General features: G+C 36.7%; 1 protein-coding gene across 2 annotated transcripts in view; it reads left to right on the top strand.

The window, feature by feature from the left end:
* Positions 1–24,527, top strand: part of CA8 (carbonic anhydrase 8) — a 102,380-nt gene extending 77,853 nt beyond the window's left edge. For both annotated transcript variants that reach the window (XM_033202536.1, XM_033202537.1), the window contains 2 exons: positions 21,133–21,181; positions 21,919–24,527. Coding sequence is in view for 1 of the 2 variants with exons in the window: in XM_033202537.1 (XP_033058428.1) it covers positions 21,133–21,159 (27 nt within the window). In the remaining variant the exon portion in view is untranslated. The remainder of the gene's footprint in view (positions 1–21,132; positions 21,182–21,918) is intronic.
* Positions 24,528–25,135: the final 608 nt, after the last annotated feature.

The raw sequence follows: 25,135 nt of genomic DNA, 5'->3' as shown, positions 1-25,135 counted from the left end.
GGAACTGAAAAGGAAAAGACATTTCTCTGGTAGTTGCTCTCTAAAAAATGTTTAAAATAATTCAGATTTATTTTAGCTATGTTTTACTGAAATAACTTTAGTTTTTAGACTTAAAATGACAGATTTCTTAAAAAAATGGCATGTGTGGGCACCTGGAAGACTTTGATAACCAAGCTTTATTATTCCCATGAGTAATCTGTGACTTTTTATATTACCATTTAAGAAGTATGAACTATGATTTTGTATTATACTTGTTTAAAGAATTAGTATGTAATTTATCCAGGTGCTGGAAAATCTTTGGTTCAGCAGTGCTAGTTCAGATTTATGGGGGCCTATTGATATTAAATGATCCTTTACACATTGAATTTTCTATATGATGCAGGAGAACTAAATGTATTTTAATAACAATGAACAAATGATATAACAAGTTTAAGGTCCAGTTTACTTGTTACTTTTGCTATCATGACATTGGTACTAATCTTCCAACAAAATGATTATTTGATTATTTGCCTTTTTATTTCATTAAGTGTTCACCCATTTTTAAAAGACTATTCTGACTGCTCAAAGACTGCCTCGCTTGTGACCTAAATATTGTTAAGCTGTATACATGTTTATAGTAACTATAATGAATTATAATTATTTTCTGTGAAAAGCAATGCCACACGGCTCTTTAAATAGTTTCTCTTTTTTTCCCCCCTTAAAGGCGAAAAAATAAGAATGCCCTAAATAGGTTAAAAAAGAAACAAAGCCAGAAAAATGGGGTTATTCAGCAAGCATCTCCAAATAGTCCCATTGTCAAACTTGCCCTTATTTTTCTTTTGGGATCTTTGAAGTTATCCTTGACTATTGAACTCTTCCCTACTTGTACTTTTGCAGTTAATAATATTGTCTTCTTAGCTTTAGTAAAGCTATAGCAAGCATCAATTTCATATCAGTCTTCTTTGATAACCTAAAAGAGTTATAGGTTAGAAAAGGATAAGGTATTATAGAGAAGGGTGTGCCTGTATGGGGAAAGTGAGAATGTTCACTTTGAATGACCAAGTAGGTGAAAGCTATCATCCTTCGAGATTAAATGGAAAGCTCAAAGCCATATTTTCAGTCAGTGGAACTTGGACTCTCCTCACTCTGATAATTTAACATGGCACACAGCATTAGGGTGAGAATTGAAGGCTCTGTAGATATAGCTGTTTTCTATTTATTATATCTCATAGAATTTCCTGCAACTGGAATGGATTTCCTACCTGATCTCAAAATGATTTCAGTAAAATGCCAAAACACCAAGGATACTCAAAATACCTATTATATTTTGATTATGTGATATAAAAATTATTAACCCACCAATGAAAAATTCAAGAGCTGTAAGAGCTGCCTTCAAGATTACTAAACAAAGAGAATAATTCCTGCTTTAAAATATGTCTCTTCCTTTTTATGTTTTAGAAATGTTAATAATTTATCATGGATAAAAATTTCAGAATGATTTTCTTCCCCTCCCACTATGAATTAAAGCAAAATTGTGTTTGGGAGGAAGAATGTTTTGCATTCATGGGCCAACTTGTATGTTGAATGTTAATATGTTCTGACACCCTCAATATAGTAGATTTCATGATTTTAAACCTAAAGAATATATTTTTCCACAAGGAAATCACTGTGACCATTTCGTCATCTAAACATGTTCCTTCATGCCTTTTACCTCATGGATGCTCAAAAGGTAGAAGCGGACATAAAAAAAATTGTTTTTATGTCTCAGCAAATGGCTTTGAATTAGCTAAGGAAAGAATTTATTTCTAGAGGCTATAAGAAAGACCTTTCCTGTAAGTAGATGGTCTAAATCTTGGAGTGGGTTTTCAAGGAAGACTAAGGCATTAAATACTTGAGGTTCCTCAGTGGTTTAAGTGGGACCCTGCCTGGACGGGGCTTGGGGAAATGTTCCAACAGACCTCACAAGGGCCGTTCGAGCACTGGATATTATAGTTCCCTGGTTTATGATGAATATGGTTTCCTATGTCTCTATTAAATTTGTCATGGAAAAGAGAAACCAGAGGGAACAGGAAGCAGGTAAATGAGGAGGAAAACGAAATGAATGCTTCTTTATGAATGAGGTTTTGTTAGTAAGTCTCCAACTGGAAACATAAAGCTTAAAAATTCATCTGAAGAAATTACCAAAAATACTAAAAAAACAAGTGCAGAAATCATTGGAAATCACCTATACTTTAATCAGGAGTATAAGGAGATACTTTTTTAAAAAAGCATTGAATAAATTTGATTTTATATTTTCTGTACCGCTTAAAAGAGGGTATTACAGAAGCAATAGTATCAAATAAAACTTTTATGTCAGCATTTCATTATGATTAAAAATCTTAAAAATAGAGGGAAAATAGAATCAAAATAGGATTTATACTGAGATTACCATTTTTTCAATTGGAAAAACTGAGAGCATTGCCTAAAAATCTACCTCAGTCAGATTAAAATAAGGGGTAAAGGAATTGAGCCTCTATTAAAAACTAGATTGTTACTAGGTAGATACAAAGAGTTCATATTAGACTGTGTAAGAGTAGTGACAATCAGGGAAGTTATCCTTTTTCTTTCAGTACAATTTTACCTGACCTTCAGCTTGCTGGTTGTAAGTATCTCATTTTTCTTTTTTGTATCTCTAATCTTAGCACCTTGACAATTTGTTTTAGCTGTCTGCCTTTTTTGGGTCACTCCTAGGAATCTACCAACCTAAAGTCTAGAATATTCTCCTCTCTGTTCTCTATTTAAATGCTGTTGATATTTGAAGGACCAGGTTTTACTTCCATGAAGTCTTTTTCCCAAGTAAACTGGCCTTACTAATCTTTCTTTGCTTTCTAAATTTAGTACCATGTTAGTTTAGTTTTTAATTATTGTTTTTTATTTTCTAATGCACTTAGCAGTGTTTGTTTCACTTACTCCACCAGACTATAAATGTCTATGTAGTAGCGTCAAACAAGTTTGTAACATACTGCATTAAGCAGGTTTTCTTCATGCAAGACTTCTGAGAACCTTTAATATGCCAGGGACGTATGTGAATCTCCAAGAGGGTATGGTATAGTATACAGCATTTCACAAATTTATTTAACCAGAGAACAATACGAGACTGCAGAGTATGTTTTGGTAAGTGCTTTGGAATGACCAAAGCATTCGTTGTGATCTGGGAGGACCTGAAATAGGGAGTATGGTAGAGTCTACAGGTGGGGGCCAGAGCCCATAGATGCCCCAGCCTCTCCTCCACATGCCCTTTAGGGATGGCAGGTTGAATCCTGGATGTGTCCTGAGATCTTATTAAGCTATGTTAGACACAGCATGAAGTAAGAATAAATTTAAAAATATTTTTTAAATTTTATACTTAAATTAAAGACTAACAAACCCTTCATGGAAACCCTCCAGTAGTAATAATAATCTGTAATAAATTGTAGTGGTCTGTGCCAAGCACTATGAGAGGTGTTTCATGTATGTCTAATTTCACCTCAGAACAATTCTTCAAGATGGACATTGCTTTTTGAAAATTTTATCAACGAAGAAACGGAGTCCTGGCCAGGTACAGTGGCTCATGCGTGTAATCCCAGCACTTTGGGAGGCCACGGCGGGTGGATCATGAGGTCAGGAGGTCGAGGCCATCCTGGCTAACACAGTGAAACACCGTCTCTCCTAAAAATAAAAATAAAAATAAAAATAAAAATAAATTAGCTGGACATGGTGGTGGGCGCCTTTAGTCCCAGCTACTTGGGAGGTTGAGGCAGGAGAATAGCATGAACCCGGGAGGCGGAGCTTGCGGTGATCCGAGATCGTGCCACTGCACTCCAACCTGGGTAACAGAGCGACACTCCGTCTCAAAAAAATAAAAAATAAAAAAAAAGAAATACAACCAATGAAACTGATGGAAACAGTCATTTAAAAATAATGCCCTTAAAATTCAGATATTTATTTTGTTATGTTGGTCAATTCTGATTCTGAACAGCTTTCAGCTTTCAAGGAGATGATTATACTTGCATTAAAGTACAACATGAAATTTAAAACTTCTAGGTTAGGAAATAATGAAGTAAAGTTAGTTGACCAATCTAGAACCTCATCTAGTACCTTACAAATAAATACTTGTCAATTAAATAAAAGTGAACCTCATATTGAGCTTGGAATTATTTGGAAATTATGAAAGTGTGACTGTTTGTATGTTGTCTTTTACATATTTTAGATATTTTATTGTTATATAATGACATGACAAAAGGAATGTTCATTTTTTTCTCACCAAAAAATAATAAATTTTTTTTAATTTTTTTTTATTTTTTATTTTTTTTATTTTTTATTATACTTTAAGTTCTAGGGTACATGTGCATAACGTTTATATCGTGTATAACACCCCAATGCAATCCCTCCCTCCTCCCCCCTCCCCCTGATAGGCCCCAGTGTGTGATGTTCCCCTTCCCGAGTCCAAGTGATCTCATTGTTCAGTTCCCACCTATGAGTGAGAACATGTGGTGTTTGGTTTTCTCTTCTTGTGATAGTTTGCTAAGAATGATGGTTTCCAGCTGCATCCATGTCCCTACAAAGGACGCAAACTCATCCTTTTTTATGGCTGCATAGTATTCCATGGTGTATATGTGCCACATTTTCTTAATCCAGTCTGTCACAGATGGACATTTGGGTTGATTCCAAGTCTTTGCTATTGTGAATAGTGCCGCAATAAACATACGTGTGCATGTGTCTTTGTAGTAGAGTAATTTATAATCCTTTGGGTATATACCCAGTAGTGGGATGGCTGGGTCATATGGTACATCTAGTTCTAGATCCTTGAGGAATCGCCATACTGTTTTCCATAATTGTTGAACTAGTTTACAATCCCACCAACAGTGTAAAAGTGTTCCTATTTCTCCACATCCTCTCCAACATCTATTGTTTCCTGACTTCTTAATGATTGCCATTCTAACTGGTGTGAGATGGTATCTCATTGTGGTTTTGATTTGCATTTCTCTGATGGCGAGTGATGATGAGCATTTTTTCATGTGTCTGTTGGCTGTATGGATGTCTTCTTTTGAGAAATGTCTGTTCATATCCTTTCCCCACTTTTTGATGGGGTTGTTTTTTTCTTGTATATTTGTTTGAGTTCTTTGTAGATTCTGGATATTAGCCCTTTGTCAGATGAGTAGATTGCAAAAATTTTCTCCCATTCTGTAGGTTGCCTGTTCACTCTGATGGTAGTTTCTTTTGCTGTGCAAAAGCTCTTTAGTTTAATTAGATCCCATTTGTCAATTTTGGCTTTTGCTGCCATTGCTTTTGGTGTTTTAGACATGAAGTCCTTGCCCATGCCTATGTCCTGAATGGTACTACCTAGATTTTCTTCTAGGGTTTTTATGGTATTAGGTCTAACATTTAAGTCTCTAATCCATCTTGAATTAATTTTCGTATAAGGGGTAAGGAAAGGATCCAGTTTCAGCTTTCTACTTATGGCTAGCCAATTTTCCCAGCACCATTTATTAAATAGGGAATCCTTTCCCCATTTCTTGTTTCTCTCAGGTTTGTCAAAGATCAGATGGCTGTAGATGTGTGGTATTATTTCTGAGGACTCTGTTCTGTTCCATTGGTCTATTTCTCTGTTGTGGTACCAGTACCATGCTGTTTTGGTTACTGTAGCCTTGTAGTATAGTTTGAAGTCAGGTAGCGTGATGCCTCCAGCTTTGTCCTTTTGACCTGGGATTGTCTTGGCAATGCGGGCTCTTTTTTGGTTCCATATGAACTTTAAAGCCGTTTTTTCCAATTCTGTGAAGAAAGTCATTGGTAGCTTGATGGGGATGGCATTGAATCTATAAATAACCTTGGGCAGTATGGCCATTTTCACGATATTGATTCTTCCCATCCATGAGCATGGTATGTTCTTCCATTTGTTTGTGTCCTCTTTGATTTCACTGAGCAGTGGTTTGTAGTTCTCCTTGAAGAGGTCCTTTACATCCCTTGTAAGCTGGATTCCTAGGTATTTTATTCTCTTTGAAGCAATTGTGAATGGAAGTTCATTCCTGATTTGGCTCTCTGCTTGTCTGTTACTGGTGTATAAGAATGCTTGTGATTTTTGCACATTAATTTTGTATCCTGAGACTTTGCTGAAGTTGCTTATCAGCTTAAGGAGATTTTGGGCTGAGACGATGGGGTTTTCTAAATATACAATCATGTCATCTGCAAACAGGGACAATTTGACTTCTTCTTTTCCTAACTGGATACCCTTGATTTCTTTCTCTTGCCTGATTGCCCTAGCCAGAACTTCCAACACTATGTTGAATAGGAGTGGTGAGAGAGGGCATCCCTGTCTTGTGCCAGTTTTCAAAGGGAATTTTTCCAGTTTTTGCCCATTCAGTATGATATTAGCTGTGGGTTTGTCGTAAATAGCTCTTATTATTTTGAGGTACGTTCCATCAATACCGAATTTATTGAGTGTTTTTAGCATAAAGGGCTGTTGAATTTTGTCAAAAGCCTTTTCTGCATCTATTGAGATAATCATGTGGTTCTTGTCTTTGGTTCTGTTTATATGCTGGATTACATTTATTGATTTGCGAATGTTGAACCAGCCTTGCATCCCAGGGATGAAGCCCACTTGATCATGGTGGATAAGCTTTTTGATGTGCTGCTGAATCCGGTTTGCCAGTATTTTATTGAGGATTTTTACATCGATGTTCATCAGGGATATTGGTCTAAAATTCTCTTTTTTTGTTGTGTCTCTGCCAGGCTTTGGTATCAGGATGATGTTGGCCTCATAAAATGAGTTAGGGAGGATTCCCTCTTTTTCTATTGATTGGAATAGTTTCAGAAGGAATGGTACCAGCTCCTCCTTGTACCTCTGGTAGAATTCAGCTGTGAATCCATCTGGTCCTGGACTTTTTTGGTGGGTAGGCTATTAATTGTTGCCTCAATTTCAGAGCCTGTTATTGGTCTATTCAGGGATTCAACTTCTTCCTGGTTCAGCCTTGGGAGAGTGTAAGTGTCCAGGAAATTATCCATTTCTTCTAGATTTTCTAGTTGATTTGCGTAGAGGCATTTATAGTATTCTCTGATGGTTGTTTGTATTTCTGTGGGGTCGGTGGTGATATCCCCTTTATCATTTTTTATTGCGTCTATTTGATTCCTCTCTCTTTTCTTCTTTATTAGTCTTGCTAGCGGTCTGTCAATTTGGTTGATCTTTTCAAAAAACCAACTCCTGGATTCATTGATCTTTTGGAGGGTTTTTTGTGACTCTATCTCCTTCAGTTCTGCTCTGATCTTAGTTATTTCTTGCCTTCTGCTAGCTTTTGAATGTGTTTGCTCTTGCCTCTCTAGTTCTTTTAATTGTGATGTTAAAGTGTCAATTTTAGATCTTTCCTGCTTTCTCTTGTGGGCATTTAGTGCTATAAATTTCCCTCTACACACTGCTTTAAATGTGTCCCAGAGATTCTGGTATGTTGTATCTTTGTTCTCATTGGTTTCAAAGAACATCTTTATTTCTGCTTTCATTTCGTTATGTACCCAGTAGTCATTCAGGAGCAGGTTGTTCAGTTTCCATGTAGTTGAGTGGTTTTGATTGAGTTTCTTAGTCCTGAGTTCTAGTTTGATTGCACTGTGGTCTGAGAGACAGTTTGTTATAATTTCTGTTCTTGTACATTTGCTGAGGAGTGCTTTACTTCCATTATGTGGTCAATTTTGGAATAAGTGCGATGTGGTGCTGAGAAGAATGTATATTCTGTTGATTTGGGGTGGAGAGTTCTATAGATGTCTATTAGGTCCGCTTGGTGCAGAGATGAGTTCAATTCCTGGATATCCTTGTTAACTTTCTGTCTCGTTGATCTGTCTAATGTTGACAGTGGAGTGTTGAAGTCTCCCATTATTATTGTATGGGAGTCTAAGTCTCTTTGTAGGTCTCTAAGGACTTGCTTTATGAATCTGGGTGCTCCTGTATTGGGTGCATATATATTTAGGAGAGTTAGCTCTTCCTGTTGAATTGATCCCTTTACCATTATGTAATGGCCTTCTTTGTCTCTTTTGATCTTTGATGGTTTAAAGTCTGTTTTATCAGAGACTAGGATTGCAACCCCTGCTTTTTTTTGTTCTCCATTTGCTTGGTAGATCTTCCTCCATCCCTTATTTTGAGCCTATGTATGTCTCTGCATGTGAAATGGGTCTCCTGAATACAGCAGACTGATGGGTCTTGACTCTTTATCCAGTTTGCCAGTCTGTGTCTTTTAATTGGAGCATTTAGTCCATTTACATTTAAGGTTAATATTGTTATGTGTGAACTTGATCCTGTCATTATGATATTAACTGGTTATTTTGCTCATTAGTTGATGCAGTTTCTTCCTAGCCTCGATGGTCTTTACATTTTGGCATGTTTTTGCAATGGCTGGTATGGGTTGTTCCTTTCCATGTTTAGGGCTTCCTTCAGGGTCTCTTGTAAGGCAGGCCTGGTGGTGACAAAATCTCTAAGCATTTGCTTATCTGTAAAGGATTTTATTTCTCCTTCACTGATGAAACTTAGTTTGGCTGGATATGAAATTCTGGGTTGAAAATTCTTTTCTTTAAGAACGTTGAATATTGGCCCCCACTCTCTTCTGGCTTGTAGAGTTTCTGCCGAGAGATCTGCTGTTAGTCTGATGGGCTTCCCTTTGTGGGTAACCCGACCTTTCTCTCTGGCTGCCCTTAAGATTTTTTCCTTCATTTCAACTTTGGTGAATCTGGCAATTATGTGTCTTGGAGTTGCTCTTCTGGAGGAGTATCTTTGTGGCGTTCTCTGTATTTCCTGAATTTGAATGTTGGCCTGCCCTACTAGGTTGGGGAAGTTCTCCTGGATGATATCCTGAAGAGTGTTTTCCAACTTGGTTCCATTTTCCCCCTCACTTTCAGGCACCCCAATCAGACGTAGATTTGGTCTTTTTACATAATCCCATACTTCTTGCAGGCTTTGTTCATTTCTTTTTCTTCTTTTTTCTTTTGGTTTCTCTTCTCGCTTCATTTCATTCATTTGATCCTCAATCGCTGATACTCTTTCTTCCAGTTGATCGAGTCGGTTACTGAAGCTTGTGCATTTGTCACGTATTTCTCGTGTCATGGTTTTCATCTCTGTCAGTTCGTTTATGATCTTCTCTGCATTAATTAGTCTAGCTGTCAATTCTTCCACTCTTTTTTCAAGATTTTTAGTTTGTTTGCGCTGGGTACGTAATTCCTCCTTTAGCTCTGAGAAGTTTGATGGGCTGAAGCCTTCTTCTCTCATCTCGTCAAAGTCATTCTCTGACCAGCTTTGATCCGTTGCTGGCGATGGGCTGCGCTCCTTTGCAGGGGGAGATGCGCTCTTATTTTTTGAATTTCCAGCTTTTCTGCCCTGCTTCTTCCCCATCTTTGTGGTTTTATCTGTCCCTGGTCTTTGATGACGGTGACGTACTGATGGGGTTTTGGTGTAGGTGTCCTTCCTTTTTGATAGTTTTCCGTCTGACAGAAGGACTGTCTGTTGGTCTGTTGGAGATTGCTTGAGGTCCACTCCAGACCCTGTTTGCCTGGGTATCAGCAGCAGAGGTTGCCGAAGATAGAATATTGCTGAACAGCGAGTGTACCTGTCTGATTCTTCCTTTGGAAGTTTCCTCTCAGGGATGACTCCACCCTGTGAGGTGTGGGGTGTCAGACTGCCCCTAGTGGGGGATGTCTCCCAGCTAGGCTACTCAGGGGTCAGGGACCCACCTGAGCAGGCAGTCTGTCCGTTCTCGGATCTCAACCTCCGCGTTGGGAGATCCAAGGCTCTCCCCAAAGCTGTCAGACAGAGTAGTTCGCCTCTGCACCGGCCCCCGCTGCTTTCCCTATTGGACCTCAGCTGTGGGCTGTCCCCAGAGGTGGAGTCTACAGAGACAGGCAGGTTTCCTTGAGCTGCTGTGAGCTCCACCCAGTTCGAGCTTCCCAGCGGCTTTGTTTACCTACTTAAGCCTCAGCAATGGCGGACGCCCCTCCCCCAGCCTCGCTGCTACCTTGCGGATAGATCGCGGCAGACTGCTGTGTTAGCAGTGAGGGAGGCTCCGTGGGCGTGGGACCCTCCCGGCCAGGTGTGGGATATATTCTCCTGGTGTGCCTGTTTCCTTAAAGCGCAGTATTGGGGTGGGAGTTACCCGATTTTCCAGGTGTTATGTGTCTCAGTTCCCCTGGCTAGGAAAACGGATTTCCTTCCCCCTTGCGCTTCCAGGTGAGGCGATGCCTTGCCCTGCTTCAGCTCACGCTGGTCAGGCTGCAGCAGTTGACCAGCACCGATTGTCCGGCACTCCCTAGAGAGATGACCCCAGTACCTCAGTTGAAAATGCAGAAATCACCGGTCTTCTGTGTCACTGGCGCTGGGAGTTGGAGACTGGAGCTGTTCCTATTCGGCCATCTTGCTCCGCCCCCCCCCCCCCCCCCCCGGATAAATTTTTTAAGGGCAGTAACTTTTAAGGGGCATTTTTAGACCTCATTTTACTGGATCTCTTAGCAGCTTCTGAAACTGCCTGCCTTCTTGCCACACTCTTATTTTGGTGTCCATATACCCAGTTTTCTTTCTATCTGCACCACCTTTCATCCTCTGCATGCTGCACAAATGTTCTTTTAGGAGGCTACTTAATGTTGGAGTCCTCATGGTTCAGCCCTTGGGACTGTCTTTGTAAGTGAACTCATCCATACTCACAGCTTGTCACCACTAACTGCACGTGACTCATTTACATTCCTAGACTAGGTCTCTTAATTAACTTCCAGAATTGAATGCCCAACTGTCTGTAGAACTTTTCTTTTGGATGTGTCAAAGACATCTCAAACTCAACATATACTATATTGAATTTCTGATCTTCCTTCACAGACCTGCCTCTCTTCCAGTTTTCTTTGAAACCTGAGTCGTGCAGGACACCTCTCTTCTTTACCTTACCCCATATTTCCAATTTATCATCAAGTTCTGCAGATTTGCCTTCTGATAGCTCTCAAAGCCGTATATGTGTTTCCACGTTTGTCATCACAACCCATAAAGTTAGCATCATCTCCTCTTGACTGTTGCAAGAGCATCTCCCCTCTCTTCTAAATAGGACTGTTATGGCAAGATTAAATACAAGATAATAAATACAAGATTAAGTACAAGATAAAATAAAAATTATAAAATAGTAATAAAATAAAAGACAAGATGACATATAGCACTCAAACTTGCATGCCAGCTCTGGTTGATTGGTACCAGCTGTCTGGAGAGTGTTGAGAAGGATTCTGAATCCACATCTGAGCACAGTGGGAGTGATGAAATTGATGGGGAGGAGTGTGGTGGTCTGTTATTGACATCCACAAAATAAGGTGGTATTATTGGCATTTGATTTAAATATCTGAGCTAGTTAGTATGAAGTATTTTGAAAATGGGCCCTGGAAAACTGATCTACATTAGATCTACTGATATGTAGCTAGGTGTTACCAATTATCGAGGAAACACAGAAACATGATAAAATTACTGACATCTCCTGATGCACTTTCTTGTTAATATTTTTATCTCATTTATATATAGGTTATGGTTCTGATGCTTATTATGGCAAATTGCTTACATACAGCAAAAACTAGAGAATCTAAAATCTCAGCATGGAAATGAAATTACATAAGGGTGAGGAAAGGATTATGGTAGTGTGGAGTAGTTTACCCAGACACTCTTATTGGGGGTAGAAGCCATCTCCCAAAGAAGGAAAAGGGTTACATGTTTTCCATTTGGGCTTCTATAGCAAAATACCATAAACTAGTATCTAAGCAACAGACGTTTATTTCTCACAGTTCTAGAGGCTAGGAAGCCCAAGATCGAGGCTCCAGCAGGTTTGGTATCTGGTGAGGGCCCTTTTCTTGTTTTGTAGAATGCTGCCTTCTCACTGTGTCCTCACATGGTAGAAGAGGCCCACTGGTTTCCTGGGTCTCTTTTATAAGGGCAGTAATTCCAGTCATGAAGGCTCTGCCCACATGATTGATATAATCACCTCTCTCAGGCTCACCCCATCACCTTAGTAGTTAAGATTTCAACATAGGAGTTCTGGTTAGAGAAGAAACCATGTAAGAGAAAGGTAAACACTGACAACCCTCAGAAGGGTGAGAAACATGCTATTTAAAAATATTTTTAACAAGAATATACTAGAAACAAAAATTTTCGTTTTAACTAAAGGTCTTTGAGATATTTTTATGTTGGTACATATAGATTGGCCTCATCCTTTGGGCTACTTCAGTTTTACTTAAACATTGCAGTTAAAACTTGTTTTCATTACATACAAAGCTAAAATAATCTAGATAATGCCCAGTACTAGATAATGCCCAGATTATCTAAAATAGTCTAGATAATGCCCAGAATCTGAAATATGTGTTGGATAATGTGGAGATTTCTCCAATCAAGAAGTTTGCCACCAGGTAACACCAGGTAATAAATCAATTGTTAAAACTATAAAACCACATTGGTTTCAGATGGGTCTGTTCTCCATTTCAGTGCTGCTTTTTACCCTTCAGAATCTCTGAGTTCTTACTGCTTTTATTGCTCTGAATTCTTAATGGTCATTCTTTTATGAGTTTTATTAGGAACTCATAAATGTCTTTAGGGCTTGTCCAGAGAATGTATTTTCAGAGACATCTTAGGAGCATGGAGTGGAATTGTATCTCAAGAAGTTCCTTAATCTAGTTTTTGCCTGAAGAGGTCTTCAACTAAATTATTCCAGATGGTTGCTCCGCATACCTAGAAAAAAAAAAGAAAACTGAACCAATAAACCTTTGTTGTCTGATAATATCTCCTTCAGCATTTACTCCTGCCTAATGCCCAAAGGGGAAAAAAATCTTTTATGAGATATTCTACCTGTAAAGTGTTAACTGAGTTGGAATACTATTTTGTTGGTAATATTTTTAGTTTTTTGTAAATAAACATTTTTTCATGAATACAACTGGATTTATTTGAAGCATTCCAAGATTTTTGTTTTCCTTCTGTTAGCAGCTTGTGAAAATTCCTATAACCTTTATGTTGCAGAGAAACTTAGGCAGTTTTTTGCAGATATGAATGTTCATTCAGGTTTTAGTATGGGTACAACCAGTGGTTCTCTAATGGCATCTTTTCTTTAAACAATAATTGTATTTAGTGGATCTTAGCAATAAAATCACTGTAATGAGGAATAAAGGATGACAAATAAGAATAACAGTGTTATTAATCATCTAAATTAGTTGTGTATGGAACATTCCTGTACCTGAAATATTTCCATAGGAAATAAGGCTAAAACACACATTTACTTATAATTAGATATAATACAAACCTTCTCTCATTATAATAGTTGCCCAAATCCCAAATCAACTTAATTTCATTGACTTTGATTTCTGGACTAAAAACATTAAGCTTGAACTAGTGAAAAATGTATAATATGTGCATTCAATTAAGAAGTAATTAGATAGTCAATCACCCTTACAACTCACCAGGGATTAGAGAAGAGGGAAGAAAAATGTGACTCACTGTAGTGTATAAAACAGTTTTGCTAATTAGTTTAGTGCTAACTGAGATTGAGAAAGTGTCAAAGTATCCTAACACAGATTTACTTCTGAATAACTTTAAAAGCTAAGTTTAGTGTTTTAAAATATTACCGACTTCTATGATTTATCCTTGAGTTTTGATCAAAGCTTATTTATTCATTCTAAGTTACACATATTAGTGAGTGATGAAAACAAAAAGAATAAATGCTTTTTTATATTTCAGACATGATGCTGTATTTTGTCTTATTTAATCCTCACAACAATCCTGTGAGGCCCGTATTTTTATTTTCATTTTAGAGATAAAGAAACTGAGGCTGAGAGGTGTTGAGTAACTTGCTGAAGGTCACAGCCAGTAAAGTACAGAGAGAATTCAGACCCAAGTGGGCCCCACTCCCAACGCTGAGCTCTTCACTATGCCACATTGCACAACAGCAAAGTGCAGAACATTATGCACTGTGTTTGTCTTTGCCTTTTAATCTCTTGTGGATAAGTTCCTAGGAATTACATTCCTGGGAAGAAAGAACACATCTGTTTTCATTTTTTCATAACATATTGCTGAAGTACCCTCTACAAAGGTTATGCTAATTTGTGCTTGCACTGTTGATTGGGTATTTTATAGAAGGCATTTTTGCCATTTTTTAAACCAGTCTTTCAATATACCCTACATCTCTTTCTCATCTTTTTATTCTTCAGTTTACATCTCCTTCTACCTATTGAAATTGCTGTGGCAAAGGTCACCTTTGATTTCTGTTTGCTTTTTGTTTCCTTGTCTCTGCATATAGCACATGTTCATAGTAGAATATTCAAACAGTACAGAATAAAATGGAGCAGCAGCAAACGTCTCTCAAACTCTCCTCTTAGTGATAGCATCCCCAGCACTGTGGGTTGTAATGGATATGGAGGCCGTGGAGCACAGTGGGGATGGCTCCAGTTCCACTGTGATTCCACCAGTAATTAGTTGTGTGACCTTAAAAACCTTAACTGATAAGTGTCTCTTGTTTCATCACTTAAAAGAAGGCTATAATGGTATTTACCTCATAGAGTGGTTGTGAAGATAACAATGAGATAATGCAATTAAAGTGCTTAACGTTTTTTTTTTTTTTGTCCACAGTGTAAGGATTCAAAAATGTTACCTTTATCATCATAATTATCCGTTGACCTCTCTTTATATATGTATCTCATATGGTTATGTAGATATGAAATATTCCTTATGAGATTATACTGTGCATGCTATTTTTCAATCAGCTTGATGATATATCTTTTCATGTCATTGAAGTTATTTTTTAAATGGTTTTACATACATTGCTTTTAAGTATATGCCAAAATTTGATGAGTTGTAATCAATAATATTGTGGTTAACTTACTTATTTCCTTTAAAAAAATTCTTAGAAATGATATAACTGGTCAAAGAGTTTTATTGTAATACATATGCAGATTGCTTTTCCCAAGAGTTCTATGTTTATGTTCCCAGTAACTATGTGTCAGACTATACTTTTCACCTTCATCAGTGTTGAATATTTTAAATTTTTCATCCTTGCCAATTTCATTAAAAATGGCTCCTTACATTATATCATGTCCTGTAAATACTTGGTTCTATTCTTGATTTCCCTATTCTGTTCCATTTATCTGTCTATTCATGTGCATTGACCACAATGTATGTGGCATTAGTGTATATTTCAGTGTATGGCCAGACAAGACCCTCTTTACTAGTATCTTCTGCAGGATTTTTCTGGCTATTTTTACATGTTTAATTTTTTCAGATAAACCATAAAATCGTTTTCTCAGAAGGATAGAAATAAAGAGCAAAAGAAAGAGAGGTTGAGAAAAAGAAAACAAAAGACAAAAATAAAAGAGAAAAAGGAATCCTATTAGGATTTGTAATTTGCATTATATGCATAGAGTGATTAAGGAGAATTAATACCTTACAATATTGAATCTTTATATCAAGGAAAAATGCATGGGTCTATGCTTATTAAAGTTTTTTATGTCTGTCATACATTTTATAATTCTCTGTTCTCACAATATTTATACCAACTTGCATATTTGGGCTCTGGAGTCAGCTGGAGTATGCCTTGATGGGGAACACAACACCTCTATTTGCTATTCCACAACTTGGGCAAACTATTGATTCTCTTTCAGCCCTAGTTTCCTCATCTATGAAGTGGATATACTAAGAGTTATAACTTCCCAGGGATGTTGTGAGGATTTCATGAGCTATGGTAAAATGCACATCACAGTGCTTTGTAGAGGATTAGCATTAAATATGAGCAATTACTATTATCATTATAGATTTTGACTAACGATAGATTTTTCCATTAGTTAATTTTTTTATTGAGAAAACATTGGATTAGATTTGACCCTGGCTTGCTTATTAACCTTTATATAGTTTTCAGTAAGATTTCTGCTGATTATTTTGAATTTTCCAGATAGACACTGATAACACCCAATGATGATGAAAGTTTTATCTCCTTCTTTCTGATTTTATTTCATTTCATTATCTAGTACTCCAGAATAACATTAAATAGTTAACAGTGATATCTGGCACTCTTTTAAAAATGTCTGATGTGCTTGGATTTCTGTTTCCAAATCCAGTGGCATGTTTCCCTCTCTCTTTTGAATCTTCAAAAGTGTTTGACACTCCTGACCTCTTCCTGTTTCTCCTTTCTCTATTTCCTTCTCATGACCTGATGCTGTCTTGAGTGAGAATGTTGAAAAAGAAGGTGTCTATACGCCCTTGCTTGTAATGGAAGGGCATTTATTTTAAACGTTCTGTTTGGTGTATGGCAGTATTCTAGGGGCTGAGTGAAAATAACCAGAGATCAGCTTTCCCCTGAAATAGCTCACAGCCTAGTGTCAGGGGTAAATCAGACACACAGCTAACTCCAGGTCAGAGCAGCGTATGCAAACTGCCTGACGAAGTGTTCCACTAGTGTACAGGAGAAAGAGCCCCTTCTGAAGAGGAAAGTTCTTATTTCTAGCATATTGCTGTTTCTTAAACGACTCTATTTTGGAGATTTTACACTGAAAACTGTACTTAAAGAGGGATACTTTAGTTAGTTATCAATGAGCTGAGCCAAAATTACTGGAACTTACATTAGTACTGTGACCTGCAGCAGCCTCTGAGGAGTACGGTGCGTGTGTGCACGTGATTTTTTTTATTTTTGGTAGCATTTCAGGAAATTCTCCAGTAGTGATTTGCTTTGCATTCATTCCCTTGGGCTTCTTCGTAAAAGATAATTCAAGATTAAGAAAAAGTCATGTGAAAGATGGCATCTGCTATAATTTTATTGAAATAGCTGATGGTTTAGAAGACTCCTTAGGATGTAGGCATACTTTGAGGTCATCATTATGAACAATGATCATAAATAATAGAAAATTTCTCTTTATGAGTAAGCTTCCTTGTTATTTAGATGTAAATAAATGAATATTTGGAGAAAATCTCAAAGGGAGAAGGCCAGCTTTACCTTTATATATACAAAGTATTACTTCTTTAGGTTGTTTTATCAAATAAATTTGTATTCTGATTACTAAGTAATGTGGTTATTGTACGAACTTTAGAAAGTACACAAAGGCATAAAAATGAACTTCTGTTTCAAATAACGACCATCAATTGAAGATAGGCAATTAATTTTGTTTCCACCACAGACTGCATTAAAATAACAGGAAAGATTTTTTTTTTTTTAAGTGCATTGACTCACAAGGATACAGAAAACAAGATAGGAGACAACAGCCACAATACTTTGGAAGCTGGAAGCAGATGGTCTTGTAACAGATTTAGCAGATGTGAGGAACAAACCCGTTAGCTTGATAGAATCTCTCAAATTCCCAGGAACTGGTGGCAACAGATATCATCTGGAAGCTGGAGTAAAAGGAGGCTAAAGTCATCTGTATCGGTTGAAAGCTATTTAAGAAGCACTTACATCTCTCAGTCCCCTCCAAAGCCTTGGCAGACCAGAGATACTTGTCTTCTGGAGATGATGAAGAGAGAGACTCTATACCAGGGGACAGAGACACAACTGAGTGAGTAAATAACATCCTCAGACCTCATGTCATCCTCCCATACACTGGCAGAAAGGCCCCTGCTTTCCAGATGAAGCTGGAAGTATCTTCTGGGGATGGTCTGACCAGCCCAGTTGACTTCTCTGCAGAAGTGGACCAACAGGCTCATCCGGTGGTGATTGTGTAATAAAGAGGCCTCCACTGTGCCCTCAGCCTCCACTCTGGTTTTGTTGTAGTGGTTGTTTGCCAGTCCCAGATATGAACAGTTATAGATATTTGAAGAAGAACTATAAATGAAAGAACCCAAATCAGACAATAAAGTGAGTTAAAAGACATAAATACTTTGTAAGAAGAGAAAAACTGTCAAGAAATTGTCACTCATATATTTGGAGAGGTAAGGAAAGAAATTGCATCCACAAAAAGAAAAAAAAAAAAACCAACAACAACAGGATACCATTAAGAAAAGGAATATTTAGAAAATAGAACTTTTGGAAACTGAAATTGAAAACATGAAAACAGAAATGAGAACTTCTACAGAAGAATCAGAAGGCAGAATTGAAAATTCTCAGAAATCAGAGCAAAAGGCAAAAAGATGAAAAATACAGTAATGTAAGCAAATTAGAGGACCAGTCTAAGAGGTCCATCATCCACATAATAAGCTAGAGAGAGAACAGAGAGAGTGAAGGAGAGGGATCAGGCAACAAAATTATCCAAAGCATTTCCCCAGAACTCGTGAGCATAAAGTTACAAATTGAAAGAATCCACTGAATTCCCAGCACAGTAGATCAAAACACACTCACACCAAGACACCATCATTGTGAAAGTTCAGAACATGGAGGGAGAAATTCCAGAATGGCAAAAACCAAAGCAACAAACATGTCAAAATCAAGGAATCTGGAATTTGAATACCAGACTTCTCAAAAGCAACGCTGGAAGCTAAGGCAATGAGCATGACCTTCAGAATTCTGAGAGAAAATTACAGTCCACCAAATTCCTTACCTAGTCAAACTTTTAACCCAGTGTTGGTTACAGTAGTCATTTTTAGATATCAAAGCCATCACAAATTTATTTCCCGGAAGCTACTTGATAATGCCACACCAAAATGGAGTAAGCCAAGGAAAAAAGATGTGGGATCCAGGAAACAGGAGAGCCAGCAAAGGAGAAAAACCAAGGGGATGAATAAATGCCCAGAATGGCAGTGGAATGAGATTGTAGGCAAACCAGGCAGTCAGTCCAGATGTGAGCAGGTGAGAAGGTTCTAGATGAGCTTTCTTCAGGAATGGTGAAGTTGATACAATACATGATATATCTTCACTTCTTGAGAGGAGAGTTAGGTAATGGGTAGGTATTTGTGCATTGAATTAGTTATGAGTACATAGAATACATAGGTGGAAAAACCCAAGGTGTTTATCACTCCAGAGAAAACAAAATGTTGTGCAGAAAAGAAAAATTAACACATGTAGTTCACCTCTGAATACTTTAACATCATTACAACAATAGAAGTTTTTCTATATAGCCATATTTGGAGGATGGGGTGATGGGAAGATAGGAAAGAAATGGGGTTGGGTGTGTGTGCGCATGATGTTGACAGGAGGATAGAGGGTCAAATCTTCATTCTCCATAGGAAAAATTATACTGAAACAGAAAATTGAAAGGTAGCAATACAATCATGCCATTTAGCTCTCTAGTGTTAATCAACTGAAAGAGTTAAGGAGAAGGAAATTGGTGACACATAGGAGAAGTGACTGATAGCTTCATAATAAACATTTAAAAACTTTATATGCATGCATAATTTTGATACAAATAAAATTAGCAATTGCTACTGTTATTTTGTTGCACTTTATGCATGTACGCACACGTTTTCTGAGTGGTTTGGGTCAGGTGGGAATACAGAACAGGTGAGACCAAGCATTACTTTATCCTGTGCAAACTTTCTCTAAAACACTGAAAAGTAAATCTCCAACACATGGCATAAAAATGATGGGCCATACTTCACATTTATGTTGGGGTACAGTGTTGTAGTTTAATTTTTAGTGAGATGGTTTTAAAATCAACCAAAATTATTACTCATAGTACTATGCTCAGCACATGATATCTGCTGTCATTACAGTCTCACACATTCCCTAAGAAGTAGATATTATCGTGAGTCTCAGAAGGGGCAAGTAAATTGCTTAAAATCTTACAGCAATTGGATAGAAGAGCTGGGATTTGGATTTGGTTCTACTTCATTCCACATCCATACCCCAGATTGTGATTGATTGAAACAGTTTTTCAGTTAATCTGATATTTGCAGTAAACAAGATCAAGTGTACATTTTTGAGGAAGGTAAAGCTAATATAAAGACCATCTTCAGAGAGCCTTGGCATGGGGAGGTGTCATTTCTTTGAAAAATATATAAGTAAGAAAAACTCAATAGCATAGGGTATTGAGTTTCCCCTGTGAGGGAAATTTCAGCTGAGTGAGTGTGCAAATTCACCAGCAGATTCTACATGTAGGTAAATTAGAATTCATTCAGCATTTACCAAGAACCCCCTGAATCATGCTCTGAGAGCTTCAAAAATGAATAGGACACCAACATGTATGTGCATCTGTTGCACTGTGGATGTATATGAAATGTTAAATTCTGCTTTGGCTTGAGACCTGGCCTCGTATGATTAGAATGACTGTGTATTTACCTACCCATCTTTTATTCGTGTTTTGGGCCATGGTAGCTTAATATTTAGAAGGCTAGATATATTCTTTATAATGAAATTTCATAAACTTAGGATACATGCTTCTAGACCAGCCTCTCCCAGATGAGTTCTGCAGTGCACTGGTCCTCCAAAATGTGTGTTAAATCAAGAGGTGACTGTTCATGTATGTCTGGAGAATCCTGGATGTACTAATATCCTCCTTTTGGAGATTTGCAATTCACATCAGCATATTAGAACCTCTGAGATGGCTTTGAATTAAAGAACCATATTTTAACAGAGTTGATACAATATTTTTTAACATGGATTCATTGTAGTTTTTTATGGAACACAGTTTGGGAAACACTGGACCCCAGGTTGTTTCCTTTTGCAGAAAACTCATCTGTTGTGACCTTTAGGCCCCATTGACTCTGAATTGCTGTGATTTTGTGGTTTGATAATCAGTTTCATGTCACTTTCTTGAAAAGCGCTAGAAGAGTAGATTTTTAACTATGTGAGGTAATATACATGCTAATTAGCTTGATGTAGCCATTTCACAATGTGTATATATTTTAAAATATTTTGTTGACGTGATAAATATCTACAATTTTATCTGTCAATTTAAAAAGATTAAAAATTTAAGAATATTTTATTGTGACTATCATATTTGAAATGTAGTTTGGTCCTGGTAGAGTGGGAGCAGAAATAAAATAGATGGTTTGGAAATACATAACCCAGCATTATAAATAATTTCTAATAAATTGTTCCAGACATTCTATATATTTATATGCATCTGTTTATATATGTACGCATATGTAGAAATGTGTGTGTGTATATATATATATGTTGTGTGTGTGCAGGTGTGTCCAGAGATACATATATACTATATATGCATAATCCTGAAATATTGCATAGTAATATATCTTATTAAGGAAAGGAGGCTATTTATTTTGTTGTATTATTTTGTTCTTTTTTTCCAAAGGACATTGCCCAGAAGGAGATCATTTAGATTGATCCAGTTTCTTTTTGCAGTGAGTATCCTTACACATAGACTCTGTGTATCCTGACTGGATAATTATATGTCTATTATAAGTTCCTAGATTTCCAAGTCCAAAAGTATATGCATTCTAAATTTTAATAGAGATTTATTACCTACCTTAGGCAACTAATAAGACTGCAGGTTTCCCACTGCCATTGCTAGCAATGCTAGTTCAACATCGAAAAGTTCAATATCATTGAACTAAAGTCTTAGCTGATGTTGTTTTCCTATATGAGAAGCACGTTATTTGTTATCTCAAACAAGTACTATTGTCATATATATATATTCTGCAGTTCTTATTTATTTAATAGAATTGTAAGTCACTTGGGAATTAGGAATGAAGGGGTCTGTGTGCTCTTGAGTTACCATCCATCTGTGATTATTATATGCGAAATGAATGACAAGAATTTAAAGCTTTATTTTTATTTATTATTTGACATGATATACAAATTTTTTGTTTGTAAAATAGTTCAAGCATTATTTATTTTGGATGAAAGTATTTGTTTCTATGAAATTCTGCATTAATAGGTCTGCCATAGAAATAAAATTATGGTAAATTTTGTGGAAAAATTGCAGAGATAACAAACGAGCATGAAGATATGTTTGAAATTTCCACATTTTCGTATGAAATTTTTAGTTTTTACTGTCTTGTACTGTAAAAAGACTTTCAGTCTGCTGTGGAAGAATATCAGTAACATAATTGATTCTTTTTTTTTTTTTTGCCTAAAGGAGGAAGACAATGGTCCTATAGTGCCCTTGGATGAGAAAAGAAAACTTTTGAGCTGCATCTTCAGTTTATCCTCAAAGCCTGCATTGTCTTCATCTAATCCAGCTTTGATGGACGTCTGTGATGGTTGCCTGTACACTTGCTGAAATGAAATATTAGAAATGCTGTATATTCCAAAGAAACCCTATATTATATATCCACATTACTGCTGCTAGGATTGATATTTGCACATACTGTTTATTGCTTATGTGTAGAGAGAATGAAACTAGTTTCCAGAGTTGTTATTAATCTGAATATATATCATGTGTTAATATTGAGAAAGGAAAAATACATTCCCAGTGTTAGTAGTTCTTCATTTCCTGTCTCCAACAGAAAATTAACTCATTTTAAAACTAGTATAATTTTTGATAATAAATTAAGAGTTTTGATTAAGAACAGCAGAGAGCTTCAAAATGCAAAGTGAATGATTAGTAAAATTATATCTCATTTTATTTTTTCAGCACCCATACCACAATTAATGTTAGGCTGGATTGCCATGGGAAACATTTTTTTGGTGTTAATGCAGCAACATAATACTCACTTTATGTATTACTACATAGTTAAAGGATTTAACTGAATGTATGAATCAAATTATATTTATTTGACCTATTCAAAGCTGTGGTTTTTAGGAATTTGAGAAAGGTATAAGAAATAGGATAAAAAGAAGGTCACCACCATGTACCAGGAATAGCTTTACTTTCCATAAATAGAAATATAAATTTAATGGTATCATATATTACTTTAGTGTTGTATACTTTGTAAGACTTAAAAATATTTTCTTCTATTGATTCCACTTCTTTGGTATGTTAAGACGTTTCTTGAAAGATGACCAACAATATCCTTATTTTAGGTGCTACTAGCAAATGTAAGCATATACTTAGTTGCAGTTAGATGTGACAGAATGAGATGATTTATGTAAAGTAGTAGAGTGCCTGGCACAAAGCAAACAATAAATGTTATTGTTGTTATAATTGTAAAATGAATGACTTCAAAAACATAGTACTAGTTTGGAGGGATTTTGTGATGAAGAATATCTAAGTTATAGAAATAGAAGACAGGTGGAATAAGTATATGTTCAGAGTTTTTAGATGTGTTGAGTAGAGATGGTAATAATGGAAGCATTAATTACAAATGAAAATCACACCAGATATCCCTGAAATGGAAGCAAAGAAGGTTCATCGTCTAGTCTTGGGCAGCAAGAGAAAGGACTAAGGCTATGGCAGTGTGAGGAAAACTCGGGGCTTGGTAAGGGTTGAGATCTATTGGTAGCCCTGGATCACATGGGGGCAGCACCAGGCAATGCCTCTGAAAGCAAAGCGAGGTCCTGGACTTCCCTTGTGTATCACAGTTCCTAGTGTCCGACAATGAGGAAATGGCGAAGCGTGGTTACAAAACTGTGACAAAAATGTTTACATCTGGCACTGTTACCACTCACTTGCCAAACATTGGCTGCACCGGTGTAGCCTTACTTGTAATTAACATCAAAAGACTAGATCTGAAGCCTTCCATGAATGAGAGGCCGTTCGTAGGGCATTTCTGAAACAAAACAGTGTACAGGTATCAGCCTCTCCACTCCTGATCGGGTTGGTGCTGAACAGTCAGGGATTGTTCTTGGACTAGCCTTCTGATGCTTCTTGCAGTCTCCTTTCATCTTTCCCTGAAATACACAAAATAAACAAATATAATAACAAATAGTAATTAAATGAATTTCAGGATAACGTCTAGTTTGGATTTCACCCTTCACAGGTGTGTGTGTGTGTGTGTGTGTGTGTGTGTCTGTGTATTGAAGCAATTTGAATTTATTTACTGTATGTTTTCTGAGTAAAAGACTGAAATGACCTACTTGGTTCAGATCATGGTGTCCATTGGTGAGATTGTTTGGAGGCTTAATATTGTTTTATGGAAAATCCTTTAATTCCACAGTGACCTCAGATTCAGAATATGAATACTGTTTATAATATGCTTTTGTAGGAATGAATTTGAAATGTAGTTTGTCAGTAAACAAAAGTACAACAACTAATCTCAAATCTGTTTTGATGGTGTGATAGGAAAGAAAAGTAAAACCTATGTGATGGACCCTGTAACTGGGGAAGGAATCTCCCAAAGAAAAAGTAGGGGAGAATTAATGACAAATGCCATAGATCTTGAAATTTAATTTAGGGTGTGTTTTGTTTATGAAACAATTTAATAAGGCAACAAACTGAAATGATTTTTCCTGTAGCCTATACACATGTAAGTGCCTCTGATTCATGGTAACTAATGTACCTGATGGTGTGTAAAGTAATACTGTTGTCAGAAGGTTTGCAATTCAGATCATTTGAGTTTACTCTTTTTTTGTTTGTCAGTTTAGCTAAAGGCTTATCAATTTTATTGACATTTTCGAGGAACCAAAGTGGATTTTGGGGTTTTCTCTATTGTGTTTCTATTCTCTATGTCATCAGTCTCTGCTCTAATCTTATTATTTTCTAACTTCTGCTTGCTTTGTATTTAGTTTGTGTCTTTTCCAGTATCTTAAGGTGGAAGGTTAGGTTATTGATTTGAATTCTTTTTTGAATAAAGGCATTAACAGTTATAAATTTTCCTCTGAGCATTGCTTTAGCTGCATCCAATAAGTTTTGGTATGCTATGTTTTGTTTTCATTCATCTCAAGGTCTTAGAAAATACTTTGCCTTTTAATTTCTTTGTGATGCAATAGTTACTTGGGAGTGCATTGTTTGATTTCCACATATTTATGAATTCCCAAATTTGTTGTTGACTTACATTTTTTTTCTGTTGTTGTCAGAAAACATACTTTATATGATCTCAGTCTTAAATTTACTGAGGTTTGCTTTCTGGCTTAGCATATGGTTTATCCTGCAGAATATTCCATGTGTACTTAAGAGTATATTGTACTGTTGTTGGATGATGTGTTCTGTAGATGGCTGTTAGGTCTATAGTATTGGCCTGTTGTATTGTTCAAGTCTTCTATTTCCTTGTTGATCTGCCTATTTCTGTCTATTATGAAAGCAGCTTATTGGATTCTCTGACTGTTGTTGAATGATCTCTTCCTTCAATTCTGTCAGTTTTTTTCTACATTCATTTTGGGACACTTGTCCTTCTTTATCTCTAGTAACATTTTTTAATTTTAATATATACCTTGTCAGATATTAATATAGCTACTCCAGCTTTCTTATAGTTGCT

The sequence above is a fragment of the Trachypithecus francoisi genome, unplaced genomic scaffold (assembly GCF_009764315.1).
Source record: "Trachypithecus francoisi isolate TF-2019V2 unplaced genomic scaffold, Tfra_2.0 Lachesis_group7, whole genome shotgun sequence".
NCBI classification, from domain to species: domain Eukaryota; kingdom Metazoa; phylum Chordata; class Mammalia; order Primates; family Cercopithecidae; genus Trachypithecus; species Trachypithecus francoisi.
This window is presented reverse-complemented; position numbering and strand designations above follow the sequence as displayed.